The 16211-nt window shown below is 32.7% G+C and overlaps 1 protein-coding gene across 4 annotated transcripts in view; it reads left to right on the plus strand.

Annotated features, from left to right (window-relative positions):
• Positions 1-16211, plus strand: part of LOC142329332 (uncharacterized) — a 69600-nt gene that overhangs the window by 17822 nt on the left and 35567 nt on the right. For all 4 annotated transcript variants that reach the window (XM_075373829.1, XM_075373846.1, XM_075373837.1 and 1 more), the window contains 2 exons: positions 8012-8164; positions 12293-12465. In XM_075373829.1, coding sequence (XP_075229944.1) covers positions 8012-8164; positions 12293-12465 — 326 coding nt within the window. The remainder of the gene's footprint in view (positions 1-8011; positions 8165-12292; positions 12466-16211) is intronic.

Raw genomic sequence — 16211 nt, forward strand, 5'->3', positions numbered from 1 at the left:
CTTATTTTTTATATCAACAATTCATTTTCTTTTGAGGTTGAGTGTCAGCTGCCATTCTAAATTATTATTCTCTTTATTAGTGTTTTATTGTAGTCAAAAAAATTAAATAATAAAATAGGTAATATTAACTGTAAAAGAAATAAAGAAAACTATCTTTTTCATTTGTTTCTATTATGAAAGACTAATAGGCAAGGAGTATAATTCTGAAGAGAATCTGAGATTTTAGCTGAAGAGTATGTAAGTTGGCTGTTATTAGCTCTGTTTAATTGGCTTATATTTGCCATAGCTTTGAACAGCAATACAGACTACTCATTGTAAATACATACAAAGTGTAAATCATTTTCAAATATAGTTAGGTCATTTCTGTGATGCCAAGTGGCCCGAAAAAACCAAGAACTTGGGATTAAAAGATTAATAAACAGTGACTAGTGGAATTATAGATACAATACTGTTAAAATAGTAAAAAATTGTTATAGGGATGAATGTATAAAACAAATTGCAAGTATAGAAGGTATACTATTCTGGTATTCTTAATATTTGTTTGGTTTTAATATTTTAACAATATTATCAAATTGTAAAATTCTGTAATTCATTGATTGTGTAGATCATTGCCATTTCAGAGGTATCTTTTGATTCTTTGGTAATCTTCAGTTATTGTTTTTCATTAGAATTTAGATTATATAAATGATATAAATAATAATGTAACATTTTAAAAACATTACAGAATCTTTGTATATAATTAATAATAATTACTTCAAAACAGAATGATAAATTATGTAATTTAACATTCTTATATAGCCTCATCATCAGCTATTTCATTTTTAAAATACCTGCTAAATATTGTGACATCTGACAATTAAAAATAGGCGAATATACAGCAAAATAATATTGTATATAAAATTAATAATTTTACACGTATATATGGGTATGGGTATTTCCTGGGGCTCATCTTTCTGCTTCTCTTGAGGAAATATGATAAACAGTGTGAGACAAGTCTTGGTTGGACCTTTGTCTACTGAATGATGGGTCATATACATTTATGTCCTCATTCTCTGGTACACTGTCAAATATTGACCTCTCCTTATGTTCACCAAATTTACTCCCTCTTCTTAATTGGTCTGTTCTGACAATCTTCATGACAGTGACCACAGACCAATTACTATAGCTTTTGATGTCGACCGCAAGGTGAATAAACGACTATGAAGATGGATTGTTGAAAAGGCAGATTGGAACAGTTACCATAAAGCCTTCCCATCACAATATGATGATGGTGAAGACGCCCTTGACAAACTTATCTCTTTTATGTCTCTGTACTTGACAGTGGTAGTAGATATATCACCCAAACATCGGGAAAGCTTTCTTTCCTTTCTGTTCCTTGGTGGAATGCTGATTGCCAAAATGCTATTAACAAAATGCTTGACAAGCAATGCGCAAATTTAATCGCAGGCCTACAAATGAACACCTAGATTTGTATTGTAAGGCTAGAGCAGTATGTTGTGTGGTATTCTTAGATGCTAGAAGGAAGTCATGGGGGAAATATGTGGACACCATCTCATGCACTACTCCCATTTCTGTGTGTGAAAAAAAATCCGTACAATCTGTGGATCACCAAAACATCCATTCTTGGACTTATTCTGGAGAACTCCTTACATCACCTTCTACAGTGGCAAGTATTTTGGCAGATTGTTTCTGTCTGGTGTCCTTCACCTCTATACAGTAATGAATTTCAGAGGTGCAAATTACAGATGAAAGTACTATCGTTAAATTTGGTGATTCGGTTGGTGAATTAAACGCTTCATTTTGATTCAACGAGTTATCACACGCACTTATATGACATCCCCTGAACCTGACAACATTCGTCTCAGTATGCTCTCACACCTTCCTAATTTGGTGCTACAACACCTATTTTATATTATTTATAATAGGCTATTCTCCTCACAAGTTTTCCCTTTGGTCTAGTCAGAAGGCATTGTCATACCAATATTTAAACTTGGTAAAGACAAAGGAAGCCCCCTCAAGCTACCGCCCTTTCCCTTTGACAGGCGTTTTATGCAAAGTGATGGAGGGAATGGTGAACCACAGGCTCACATAGTACTTGGAGAGACATGGCCTTCTACATCTGCAACATTGCAGTTTCTGCCAAGGACGTTCTTTCATTGACCATTTAGTGTCACTGGAAGCAGCTATTCAAAACGCTTTCCTACTCTGCCAGCTGTCTTCTTTGATATCAAAAAGGGGTATGATGTGGCCTGGCGACATGTTATTCTTAATACATGTAAAGTATGGGAATTCAAGGACTATATGCTTGCATTTATTAGGGGTTTCTTAACTGATTGAACTTTCCGTGTTCGTGTTGGAGATTCCTTATCACATAACATCATCACCTTGGAGAATGGAGTGCCTCAAGGAAGTGTTTTAAGTACCACCTTTTATTCTATAGCCATCAACAGTATTACTAAATGTGTGCAGCCACCTGTTTCATGTTCATTACTTGTTGACTGCTATATATATTACTTTCTGTTCAACAGCCACAGCAGAGAGACTACTATAAAACACTATATCTCGCCTTCAAACTTTGTGTAGGGTTGCCGGCTTTACCTTTTCACTTGAAAAAACAAGATTTGTACTCTTTTCTTGGCTGTGGGACTCTTCCATTCCACAATTTTTTCTCAACATAGAGCTAATTACTATGTCTCCCGATAACAGGTTTTTATTCTTATTATTTTTTGATAATCACCTTACTTGGGTCAAACACATCAAAGAATTAAAAACAAAATGTTCCAGACTTTTAGATATGCTGTGAGTCCTTCGTAACACAAATTGGGGAGCCAATTGGTCATGAATGATATGTTTCTATTGTTCCCTTGTTCATTCCTGTTTAGATTGTGGTTGTGTCGCCTACTCTTCAGCGCGCCATACTGTGCTTAAAATGCTGGATGCTGTACATCATACTTTCCTTCAATTTGCCACAGGTGTCTTTAGATCAAGTCCTGTCATAAGCTTACTTGACTTCTTAAGTCAACAGTTTACTGTCATAAGCTTAAGTGAGCCATCGCTTTGGGATAGACAGGACTAGCTTTTAGCATCTTATTTTCCTAAAGGACAGCCAAATCACCCAGCTCTTGACTCAGCCCTTGGGAATCCAAATTTAGGAAGGTATGAGGACCATCCATGTTGTACTGCATCTGTAGGTGTTCATACCTGAAGTCTATTGCACCTAATAAATATCGACACCTTCTATTTTTCCAAAGTATCTGTGCTCATATCCTCAGTGGAAAATGAACCTTATAAATTTTGTGTTTGACCTTATGATATACATAAAGAATCAACACCACCTACTGTCTTCCAGCAAACGTTTTGCTATATTCTCTCAAAGATAAACCCAGACGCAGTAGTATACACTGATGGATCAAAACAGAACGCTACCATTGGTTGCAAATTTGTTGTCAGTGATAGAAATTATATGTTTGGTCTACCTGGTATTACGAGTGTGTTTACTACTGAACTGTACACTATAAATAAGGCACTGAATATCATTAACTCTAAGTACTGAAATATCCTTATTTGCAGTGACTCGTGTAGTGCTCTACAAGCCTTAGAAAACTTTTATTGCAGACATCCTATCATCGTCAAAATCTACAATGCAATCGCTGAGTTGAAGCCACACAACACACAAGTGAGTTTCTGCTGGAGCCATGTGGGGATTCCGGGTAATGAACATACAGATTTCCCTGCTAAAGACACATGTAATCAACCTCCCTTCACTACTCATATATTACTTCTGACTTTCTTAATTGTATAAAACAGTCTCTTTGAGCAAAGTGGCAAAGTGACTGGATGGCTACCGTCAATAACAAACTCCAGCACATTAAAGATACTGTGTTGCCATGGGATTCCTCATGCAGAAAAATTTGTTGTGAGAAAGTGGTCTTGCGGAAGTGGATTGCGATTAGGACATACCAGAGTCACACACAAGTACCTCATGTCAACAGGGAACACCTGGTTACTTCCTAGTTCGGTTACACACCGAACTATACATATAATGCGACTGCCGCATGACTGTGCGCCACATACTTGTGAACTGCATGTGTTATGTGGTCTTGTGTCGTAAATTTAAATTGTAATGATAATGAAGTTTTAGACTGGATGTTTCTATTTTTGAGTCTTGTTGATTTTATATCTAAAATTTTATATTGTTGTTTATAGTTTTTTTATTGGAAAAGTTTTTAATGTGTCTGTTTTTGCTTTAATTTTTATGTTTTTGTGTTTGTTATTTATTTTGTTTTCCAAGAAGGGGCCTTTACACCCTCTCGTAATTTGTTAAGTTCTATGTTTATGTAAATTTTACTTTCTTTCTTTTTTTAATTGTATTTTCAAGATTCCAACTGTGATATTAGTTGTAAGTTTTTAGTGATATTAGTTTTAAGTTTTTTTCATTTTTAATAGTTTAGTTTTTATGTTAGTTCTTAGTCTTTCTGTTATTCGAGAAGAGGTTCTTTACACTCCTCTCTGACTTTGTAAAATTTTATTTATTTCTAGTTAAATTTTGTATATTTTTATTATTTTTTCGTTTTTTTATTATATTTACGCTTATTTTAATTCTGTGTTTACGGTTATGATATTAATTATAAATTTATTTTAAGAAAAGTTTTACCTGTAGTATTATATTAGTTGTAAATTTTTTTGTTTAATTTTTAGATTGTTTCTATTTTGTTACTTTTTTTAATGAAAGCTTTTTATTCTGGGTGATGATAATACAAAAGGATTAAGGATGATAATACAAACAGGTACACACTAGCTGGTGTACCTGTTCTTTGTTTAGACAATTGCTATTTCTTTTCTACACTTTTTCAAGCTCAATGATCTATCTGGCAAATCAGTATAAAAATGTACAGTCAAGTCCACTTAAAAATAAATATGTGAAAAGGAATGTATGAATGGCTGTGGTGTGATGTTTTTGCCCTTAAATAGATGATTTTATTTAATGATTCTAGCACTTCTAAGTACAAACTTGGAAATGCAAAATGACTTTTTCCAGTTTTAATTTTTTTTAAAGTACATCTAAGAATAAAAGGAAACCAAATTGAATTTAAAATTCCAATAATTATTTTTAATCAAACGGAAATCCTAATAGAATTTGGTACTTAAAAATTTAAAAACATTACTGATTTTTTTATAAGTGTGTTTTACCTGTAATTTCGTTAGTTTTAGAAATTATGGAAAAAAATGTATGGAAATAATTTATCTTTGTTTCTAGTGTTTTTCATAGAAATTTATGTATTTGTTAATTGTAAAAAAAAATTTCCAAAATAAGAAACATTTTCTCATGGGAAGGCCAAAATATGCAGATTTTTTTATAATTGTCATAATCCATTTTTTTTTTGTCATATGGAGAAAAAAAAATTGCAGGGAAGTTAAATACCATAAAAAAGGTCTGATTGTATTTTTTGGTAAAATCAATTGTCTTTTTTTTTTTAGATATTTGTAGAAAGTAAACTATTTTACTCCCTTTTTAGCAAACTGTATTAGGACTTTTAAAGTAAGCAGTAAAATAAAAAAAAAAATCTTTTGTTCTTTGTTAATGCATTTAATTATTTTTTGCAATAATTAAATAAATTAAACATAAAAAATAAATTATGGTCTCAAATTATTTCCATATATATATATATATATATATATATTTTTTTTTCTTTTCTATTTTTTACTGTTTTAAATGTGTAGAATTGCAATTGGGGACCAATAATTGAACCATCTATTTTTCAAGATTGCCTTAAAGAAAATGAATGTCTGAAATTTTTAGAAAATCAATTGCCTATTCTGAGAAATTATTCTCTGGAAAAGGCTGTAACATCTTTCAATACTTTCAAGTTTAAAAAAATCACTGCAGTCATAATCCAGCTAATAAATTTTTTTTTAATCTTTAACTGTGAAATTTGCTCAATTCACTTGTAATATGTGATACTGTTTATTCTAAAAAGTACTTCAATTTTCATGTATTTATAAATTAATGTTTACATATTATGAAAATAAAACATTGTAAGATAAAATAATTATGCTTAATTGACTTTTATACTTGAAACAGTTTAGTTTGCAAATTTCCACTTCATAGTTAGAACATCCCAGCATGTTTCTTCCTACCAAACTTACCAGTTGGTGCCTTGACTTATCTGAACAGATTTCATGTATTTGTGTTGAGTTGATTTTTTTTCATTGTAAGGAATATTCATGAAATGTTTCTTTGTAATCTGTTAATTGAAGAACTTGTAATAACTGCCTCAGTTCCTTGATGACATATATGAGCCATTCTAAAACTTATATTTACAAGATGTTTCTTAGAGAGATTTTTTTTTTTATAATTTGTATACAAGTTACTCTGTAAAGAATGAATACAATTGAATTGCACATTGTAAAAAGATGAAAAAATAGTTTCTCCCTCTGAGTTTTTCTTGTAAAAAAACTCAGATTTTGGGAGAAAAATTCAACTGTATTTTGAAAATCCATTCATTTGATCAAGCCTAACTACTTCAGTTTTTGATAAATTTTAATGTAACACAGCTTCAGGTTTTTCATTTTCCTACTCCCTCCTCAAGAATTCATTATTCAAACTTTATTGATTTATGGAACATTAACAGTACTAAAATATCCTTAGTATTTTTCTAGAGGAGATAACCCTTCCTTTTTATTACCATGGTATTTTTCTGTAATGTTTTTTTGTTTGACATAGTGACAGATGCAGACCTAAAGACAGATGCAGACAATTTTTAGGTCCATAATTGCTGTATAAGACTGGTGTGAGCACTAAAGTATGTAATGTAAACTGTCAGTTTCATAACATGAGATATAAGGAGATAATTCTTCTGAGAATGAAATTACTTTCATTAAAACAACCTTTCTCATTCACGTTAAACAACTCTAGGTTGAACTGAGAAACATAGTAGTACAAAAATATCCTAGATTATACACAACTCAAGATGCAAATCATTGGGAATCTATTTTTGTGCAACCTATTGCTAGTATAATCCATGCTATCCTGATACATTAGGAGTTAAACATTTCCCCTCTCCTCATTTTTATAGAACGAGGTCTAATTTTAATAAATAAGTACTCTTTTCTGATCTGTACATATTAATGCATTAAAAGATCATGTACGATAAATTGTAAATATGAAAACATAGATTATAAGATCAAAAATAAATGTGATTGAAGTTTATGTTAATTATTATTAAATATGAAGCACGTGAAATAATATTAAGGAAATATATTAAATAAAAGAATTATGAAAAAATAGCCTTCTCTCAGAGGAGGCTATTGAAAAATTATGTTGGGCTCATATTTAAGTACACTTGGAATGTGGGATATAAAAAACAATTTTTTTAAAGTTAGTATAATTAAAGATTTATTGGAAGAGTAATATTGTTTCTCTAAAAGAAAATCTTTAATTGTATTAATGTAAAAACTTTTAAAATGGTTAGGTAATTTATTGATGACAGTGGATCATAGGCCCTTTGTCATAAGCCTTCCTGTGTTGAGATGCATGAAAACATTTCCACTGTCTGGTTTGATAAAAACCTCTTTTAGTAATTGCAAAAAAAGGATTGTAACAATATAAATAACACCCTTAATTATGAAATATGCTGTCCAGAAACTGTAATTTTATAGTTCATTACATTAATATTGCAATATTTTCTCCAGTTAGTTTAATTTTTTTATCAGTGGAAATGTTGAATAGTGAACTCTGAAGGAAATACCATAACCTCTCATAAATTTCACTTCTGGAAAACAAAATTCTACCTTTATTTAAAAAAAATGTAAATAAATAAAAGGTGAAATAGTAACACATTTCTTGTAAATATGAGATATTTGATCACATTATTAGTGAATTTTGTTGACATATTACCAGAGTAGAAGACATATTTTTTTTTATTGTGTTAACATATTATCATGTTTGTTGTACAAAATAATTGTTATGATTGTTTACTTGTAGAATTACTCAGTAACTCTCTGTTTTCAGTTTGTAAAAGCTGTATTGTTCGGTATTTAGAGACAAATAAATACTGCCCTATCTGTGATGTTCAGGTACATAAGACAAGGCCATTACAAAATATTCGGCCTGATGATACTCTTCAGACAATTGTTTATAAGCTTGTTCCAGGATTATATCAAAGTAAGTTCTTGATAAATGTATTGTTGTTAATATTATAGGTAAACAATAATATTAATATTAACAGTATTGTTAATAATATTAATAAGAATTGTTAATATTATAGTTTGTTTAAATATCAGTTATTATTAGAAACATTCTTTAATTAGGAAATGAAATACTATAACTAAATTAAATGAGAAAAACTCACTCTTTACCTGCTGTATCCTTCTTTATTATTTTTTTTATTAATGTAGTTTTTAAAAAGATTATTTATTTTTGTTAATTATCAACATTGATTTTTCAAGAAGTTTGGAGAAGAAAATAAATTTTTACTTAGGCTTTTGTTGTAATAAGGCAAATACGAAAGAAAGCAGCAGTGGTAGTACAAATATACTTTTAGTGTATTTGCATTATCATTTACAAATGCTGGGCAGAAATGGCTTTATTCTTCTGAAGCCTGATGGTCAAAATAGTCTTTCTTGCATCCATGCTCTTTCTTAAACCACATTATTCTTTATACAGTACACATAGTAGATATGTTTTTTCACATGTTCTGTGGGCAGAATATTATGAAAAATACTGGAAATATCTTGTAAATTTATTTCTGCCCAAAATTGATTTATTATCGTAGTGATTAATTACTTTCAATGCATGAGATGCAGGTATCTGTAGCAAAAGAAGTACTGTGGTATTCTTGCACTTACCTGCTTCTGGTTTCATTGGTATGGTAAATATTGCATTTGTTTAATAATCTGTGCAAATTTCTCCAGTTTTATATGTGAGGGGTGGCTAAAATGTAATGCACAATTGTTCATTGAAGAGATAGTGAAATGATACAAATGCGGCATAAAAGTACATTTTATTTGCAATAAAAACCTACATTTATTTTTCCATGAAGTCCCCATGTATAGAGACATTTCTGTATAAATTAGACATGTAAACCAATTTAAAATTTGACAGGTTTATAGTATTCCTATTTGACTGCTCCCTAGGGCAAATTTGAGATGCACGAAATCGCAGAATTGAAGAAAGGCACCAATATTGTCTTCACATTTGACCAAATTTTTTGCTAATTTTTTTGGTCATGGCGAAGTTCGATCCCTCCATGGTGAAGATTGTGCCTTTGTTTCAGGGTCATACCCATAAACCCATGATTCGTCGCCTGTAATTACCCTATTTAATAAATTTGGGCTAGTTTTGGGCCGAATAATTAGTTCTTGGGACACTTCAAATCAGTATTGTTTCTGCTGGTCTGACAACAATTTCGGAATGAATTTCATGGACATATGTTCAAATCTTCAGTTAAAATTGGTTGGAATGTTTAGAAAGTTAAATGCAGTTTTTCAGCTACGGTCAGAGTGCACTAAATTGTGAACTTTCACAGTTTTGTTGGTTGTTGAAGTGGAAGGGTGGCCAGATTGGAATCGTCTTTGACTGATTCACTGGCAACTTTCTGTTGAACCAGAAAAAAACATTTGACCAGCAGCCATTTACCCTGAAAGCTGATTTTAAGAGTTGACTCTCCAAAGCTGATAATTATAAATGTCTGGTTTTCAGACAAAATTTGATACAAACTCATTGCAAAATTAATAATTCGCAGAGAACCAAAAACATGTCTTCACTCACCAGGATGCACTCTCTACTGAACAAAGATATTGTAGTGATCTTTTCAGGATGTTTCAAGGACTAAACAAACTTCTCCTTTCACATTTAAATTATCAGTCTTTTGATTAAAAAGGAAGTTATTTACAAACTTTAAAAGATTTCCACGCAGCAACCTGTCTTCAAATTCAATTTTGTTCATTAGTTTCTTATTTGCGGTTCAACAAATATACTTTCCTTTATCATAGAATCTTTTATTTTAGAGATTGCTTTGTAGAAAGTAAAATTCAATCGTATCTTGAGTTATTGTTTAATGAAAACTTTCATTAAACCTAGTTTAATGTATGTGGCAGAAGGTAAACCTTTTCAGGGTTTGAAAAGTTGCTAGATTCACAATATTCTTCTCCCCTACAGTCAATGTTTCTGTTTTTGGCCACTCTTTTTTAACATAATAATTCTTCCTATCTCTGCTGTCCCACTCACAGAAGCAACAAAATCTATTATACCCAAGTAATTAACCAAGTAAGAGTGCTATCACTTTCAGGTCTGCACAAATGTTTCTCATACTGAATCATATCAAATATAAGTTTCATATTTTTATATGATTCCTTCATGTAAGCTGCCTGAGTCAAAGGGATTGTTGGGATATTATTTCCAAGATGAAGGACTGCTTTCAAACTACACTTTGAGGTGTATATAAAAAAATCTTCATAATGGAAGAAAGACATTCAAATTTACACTGTTTATCTTGAAAAGCACTTATTTTATTACTGTCTTGTAAATTATGGAATCCTTTCACTTGCTGTACAAGAATTTCAGGTTGATTCTTGGATAAATTTAGATTATGAACGAGGTCATTTAGTTTTGACTGTGTGGTTCAGTGTTTATATTTTCTAATATGTATGGGTCTCTCCTTTGGTCATCATCTGATAGATCTGCACTTTCAACATCAACAGCTTCATCTTAATATAATTTTTTGGTGATAACTGGGTTTGGAAACTGGACTGTGAGGCACTGATCTTATAGCAGAGGGATTATTAGGATATTTAACAGTATGTCCAGTCTTAGCTGTTATCCCTGATATTTTATTTATACAAAACTTGCAGTCTGTGACATGATCCTTCAGTTCTCTCCAAATCATTGAAATTGCAATATTCATTTGATGAGATCAATTCAGTTAGCTGGTTAACAGTGGTACACATGAATTGCAACAAAAATGACATTATAAAATGAGAAAAAAACAACTCTTAGATGATAATGAATGTCACTAGGATTCATTTTTCCTGCTGTTAAAAATTCTACTACTGCACTTTGTTTTAGACATGTTAACATCATAGTGTGTCCTCAAACTCGATTCTTATCAATGATTACTGAAAAAATTAGAGGGTGTGGGTCAATGAATTTGGAATGTTAGGTGAAGATACTACGAGATGGCAGCACACAGTTTATACAATATTTTATTCTCCTGTTATGTTCCAGTTTGCATTAAATTTTAGACATCCCTTATACATCGTATCAAACTGTGCAGTGTACTCAGTTGTAATTCAACAGAACAGTGCCGTAATTTTGATGGATCTGTTGACCTAATTTCAAAGTAGAAATCCTCTAATTCTTTTTTCTTCTCTGTTAACAAATTTTTCTTTGCTATCATTACCTTAAAAATTTTTATACTTTACACCATCCATCAATTCTCATGTATCATATTAACCAAGGTTTCCTACCACCTGTTACCTTTGTATCTAGAAGTTCCTCTTTTGCCTTAATTATTCTCCTTATAAATTTATCCATTCGTTTATTTATAAATCGAATTAACTAGATTGTGGTCAGCGATTATATAAAATTATGACTTTTTTTACGTGTTGCATTTTACTAAATGTAATTTTTCACACATTTTATTTAAAGCAAAACTTTAAGAGCCTAGAACATCTTCCATTTTTCTGTCCTAGTCCACACCATGCAACAATTTACAGTAGCATTCCAGTCTTACATTATTATCAAATATTCATTTGTTATGTATTTTATTAGATTATCTGTTTGTGTTTTTATATTCTGTCTTGTATCTCTGCTATTAGATTGATATAAATTTGGATTTATTTATACTAAAATACTTCTCTCATTGTGTTGCTTGTGATGGTGTACTCTGCATTATCCCAATTTCTTATTCATCATAACTCCTACTGTATTTCCATTTTTGGTCTTATTTTTTGTAAGGTAGGTCTTACTCTTATCTGCAGCCTGTTGGTAGCAGCTATACTTCTGATGCATAGGGCAGGGGTAGTTTCATGTAATAAATAATTTTTTGGAAACTAATTATTAAAGAATATTGCTGGAGCAGTTACTTATGCTTTAGGATTTATATAGTTACAAATATAACTATCTAACCGACTATTTAAGAGGCATTGATGTTCTTTCAACCCAATATTTATTTGCATTTGACCAGAAAATTGCTGGTCACTCTGTGGTCCTTCAGGGTATTCAGTCCCTGGATTTTAGGATTTGTCTGATACATTTAAAATAACAGAAATTAACAGTTTCGATTTTTATTAGATGAGATGCGTTGTCGTCGTAATTTCTATGCTGAACATCCAGAGGCAGTAGCGCAGACACCTACCCCAGAAGCAAGAGGTGAACTTACTGATGAGTCTCGTATTTTTCTACCTGATGAACCTGTTAGTTTGTGCCTTGAATACGTTGGTGCTTCTTCATCTGATGGTGAAGTGGTAGGAATTTTTTCTATAAATTAAATAATATTTATGTGTTAATTATATGTAATTCTAGTGTATCATGAAAGCAAGTTTTTTTGTGTAGTAATTATTTATAATGCATTCAATACTTTTGGAAATTTAACCTAATTTCTAAGCTCATCATAAGATATCTAATGATAAAAATATTTTGCAATCGATTAAGATTCAGTTAATGAATCATTTATGACATTACCGTTATATAAACTTTGCAACTACATGAATTTTTCACTACCTTAATACTTTTTCTGTGAGTCTGTAGTGTGTCTATCACTATCTTAAGGTGCTTTTGCCTTGTTATTAATGATGGAAATCAGCACATTCCTGTAATCATTTTACAATGGTAACTTGTGTTTATTATTTCAAATCATTTTTTAACACCAGAAATAAACATCTCTAGAAAATTCCTAGCGTTTTAAAAAAGCTAGGGATTTTCTATTAAAGTTGTAACGTTACATTATTTTAATAAACACAATGAAATTGAAAAGGTAAAAGTATTGAAAAAATTTAATCCTGGATGTAGGGTGAATTCAGCACATGTTAGTTAATTTGTTTCAGAAACAAAAAGTATTAATTAAATGATTGAATAAATGAACAGTTTTGAATTTTGGGGCAAAACTTAATTAAGTTACATTTCAGTGTAATGTTATGGTTATGTAATATTATCTTATTAATATTATTCAATTAATATTCAAAGAATGAAGAGCATTTGAGAAACAAGGTTGGTTAAAAAAGTACCTTTATTGAATATTTCTGAGAAATAACAAGTATGTTACTGCATATTGGTATGCAGAGCCATACTATTCCAGGTTACACCAAAATGTAAATGTAGGTAATACACCTCTACACGTTCAGTCTGTTGGTAATCTCTATGCCATCGCAGGGACTGACTGTTTAAAGAACTTGGCTGTATGAAGATTGCCATTCTAACAGAGAGTTATACCTCAGATATTTCACATGTCAGAAAAGTTGTGATAGTGTAAATCAACAATAATAATATGGGCTTTTTGTGCATTTGATAGGGCTGCCCACTCATTTGGGGATATGTATTCATTCCTGTATGATAATTTCTTAAATTTGTAAGTTAATATTTCATTTCTCTAACTTTGTCAAGTGAATAATTTTTTCATCCCTTAGTTTTTTCTGGTTTATGAATTAAAACTACATGTAATGTGATGCATATAATATAATTCTTTTCCAAGTTTATATTAGTGATCATGTAATATGATTACTAAAAATATTTTTTTTTCCAACTTTATGTTATTGGTGAGTCTTGGTTAACATCAGTTGCCATGTCTTTAAGAGTTTGGGGGTTGGCATCCCTATGGGCCTAGTCTCTGCAGCTTTTCTTCTCATTACACACACAGTTTCAGAACACTTTACATATATGCCACACCAAGAACACTACACTGTTTACAACATACCCTTGCACAACTACATAACAACATCCTAAATTATTTCATCTCACACTTACACTTGATGCTGTTGCAACACATTATGAAACACAACTGTAACCCGAGGTGGAAATTATCATGCTGGTAGGTGGATGGCTCTACATAGTGAGTCTTGAACGATGACCTTTGAGCACCTAGGCAAACCCAGTTGTATTTAACTCTAGCTACAGTATGCATACACTCTGCTGGTGTGGTCCATTATATCTCTGGTATGTGTGGAACTAAAATTACTAGTCCACAAAAAAATCCCATGATGGTTGGTGGTCCATCTGAAAAAACCACCACAAATAGTATAGTCAAAAGGCCTCGGTCAGTTTTGTTTGACGAGGATAATAGTCATGCAGAAAACAGTGCATTAAATTCTGGGTGCATTCACTCTTAAATACAAAAATATTCTATTCGTTGTTCTTTGAATAATCAAGAAGGTGGCTCTCTCCATAAGGTCTCGCCTTTCTTGATTAACAAAGTTGTAACATGTTCAGGTGGTTCCCTGAAGAACATCAGAAGATTGCGAGACTGATTGATTTTGATTGAAACATTTAATGATGAGCAGAGTTGATCTATCTTACATCTCCATAATATGGGTGGTATAAGTGTAAGTGCAGAAAGCTGTAAAACTCTAAATATGAGCTGGGGAGTAATATTTTGTTGAGACCTTCTGTAGATGGACATAACTGAAATAGCTGATGAGCATCATCCCCAAGAAGTTGTGGAGGTGAAATGAATAACAAACAGCAGAACAAAGGGGAAGAACCTATTATACCTTTTCTTATATTAACATTTAATCTTCCGGTACCACCATCCCAACCCTGATGGGGGAAGAAAGCTACCTTTTGACATTACCAGTCGCCATACCACCCTCTTCATTTCGAGCCATAAGAGGCTCTACCAGAGGTCGTTTTTAGACCCTCCAACTAATTACATTTCACAGTTACCAGCCAGGCCTCGGTCAGGATGCTGCCTATGTAAATGCCTCAGCAGACATTTGCATCAGTAAAATACAAATCAAATTTGGCCTTCATGTATGCTCAAATGGACATTTTCAGATCTAATCTAACATGATTCCCTTAAACTAACTTAAACCGCAGAAGCCCGGACCCCACACCTAGTGCAAATATGACTGCACTGTTTGTGACTGAATTCCTCAGAAAATGAACGAGTTGAAAGAAATCAGTGCTACATTCATACCAATCAAAATTATGTTTTACGCAACATAGAAATTCAGACCTATACCCAAATAAGTCGACCAAATTAAGCCACCTAACAAGGGGAACGTAACCTCATTCTGGTCCGTGCAGGAGCTGGGGACACCCCCAACCCATCCCATCATGGAGTCTCACACAGCATTACCAAATCGCAATCAGGACCGTCTCTGGCAGAACGAACCTACGCCTCTGGTCACATAGGCTTTCTTTCCTTTCTTTTTCCTGTTTAGCCTCCGGTAACTACCGTTTAGATAATTCTTCAGAGGATGAATGAGGATGATATGTAATGAGTGTAAATGAAGTGTAGTCTTGTACATTCTCAGTTCGACCATTCCTGAGATGTGTGGTTAATTGAAACCCAACCACCAAAGAACACCGGTATCCACGATCTATTATTCAAATCCGTGTAAAAATAACTGGCTTTACTAGGACTTGAACACTGGAACTCTCGGCTTCCAAATCAGTTGATTTGGGAAGACGCGTTTACCACTAGACCAACCCGGTGGGTTCTGGTCACATAGGCTACAATACCCCGGCAGCACGGGCACTCCCACCAGCAGGAGCCCGAAATCAAATCATAAACAATACCAATATAACTGTGGTACAATGCCAATGTGCCTACTTCCAATCAATCCAATGCCTAGGCCGGAACCCTAGCCACCACCCAGGACCCTGCCATGATCAAATATCTTGACTAAACTCCCTTTGCAGACCTACACGCACCACAAGGGCACGAAGAAAACCAGCCACTGTAGACCACTCCTTGCGGATCATCCAGTTAATACGGAGATCCAGAAAGGAATTATTTTCTCAAGTTCCCTAACAGCTCATGAACGTTTGACCTCATATCAAGTACAGGCATAGAGATGTGGTCCACTGTATCATCAGTCCCAGAATCCGGGCATTGACCCGAATCCACCAAACAAAACTAGCCAAACTCGCCTAAAAGTCACCATACCTGGAGAGAAAGTGTGTGATATACCTATTGGGCGAAACCCATCTAATCGCACCTACATCAGACACTATAGGAAATATACCATGCATGTAGTGACCTGTGGGGGATTCG

This window comes from Lycorma delicatula, chromosome 1, assembly GCF_047948215.1.
Source record: "Lycorma delicatula isolate Av1 chromosome 1, ASM4794821v1, whole genome shotgun sequence".
In the NCBI taxonomy this organism is placed as follows: Eukaryota; Metazoa; Arthropoda; class Insecta; order Hemiptera; family Fulgoridae; genus Lycorma; species Lycorma delicatula.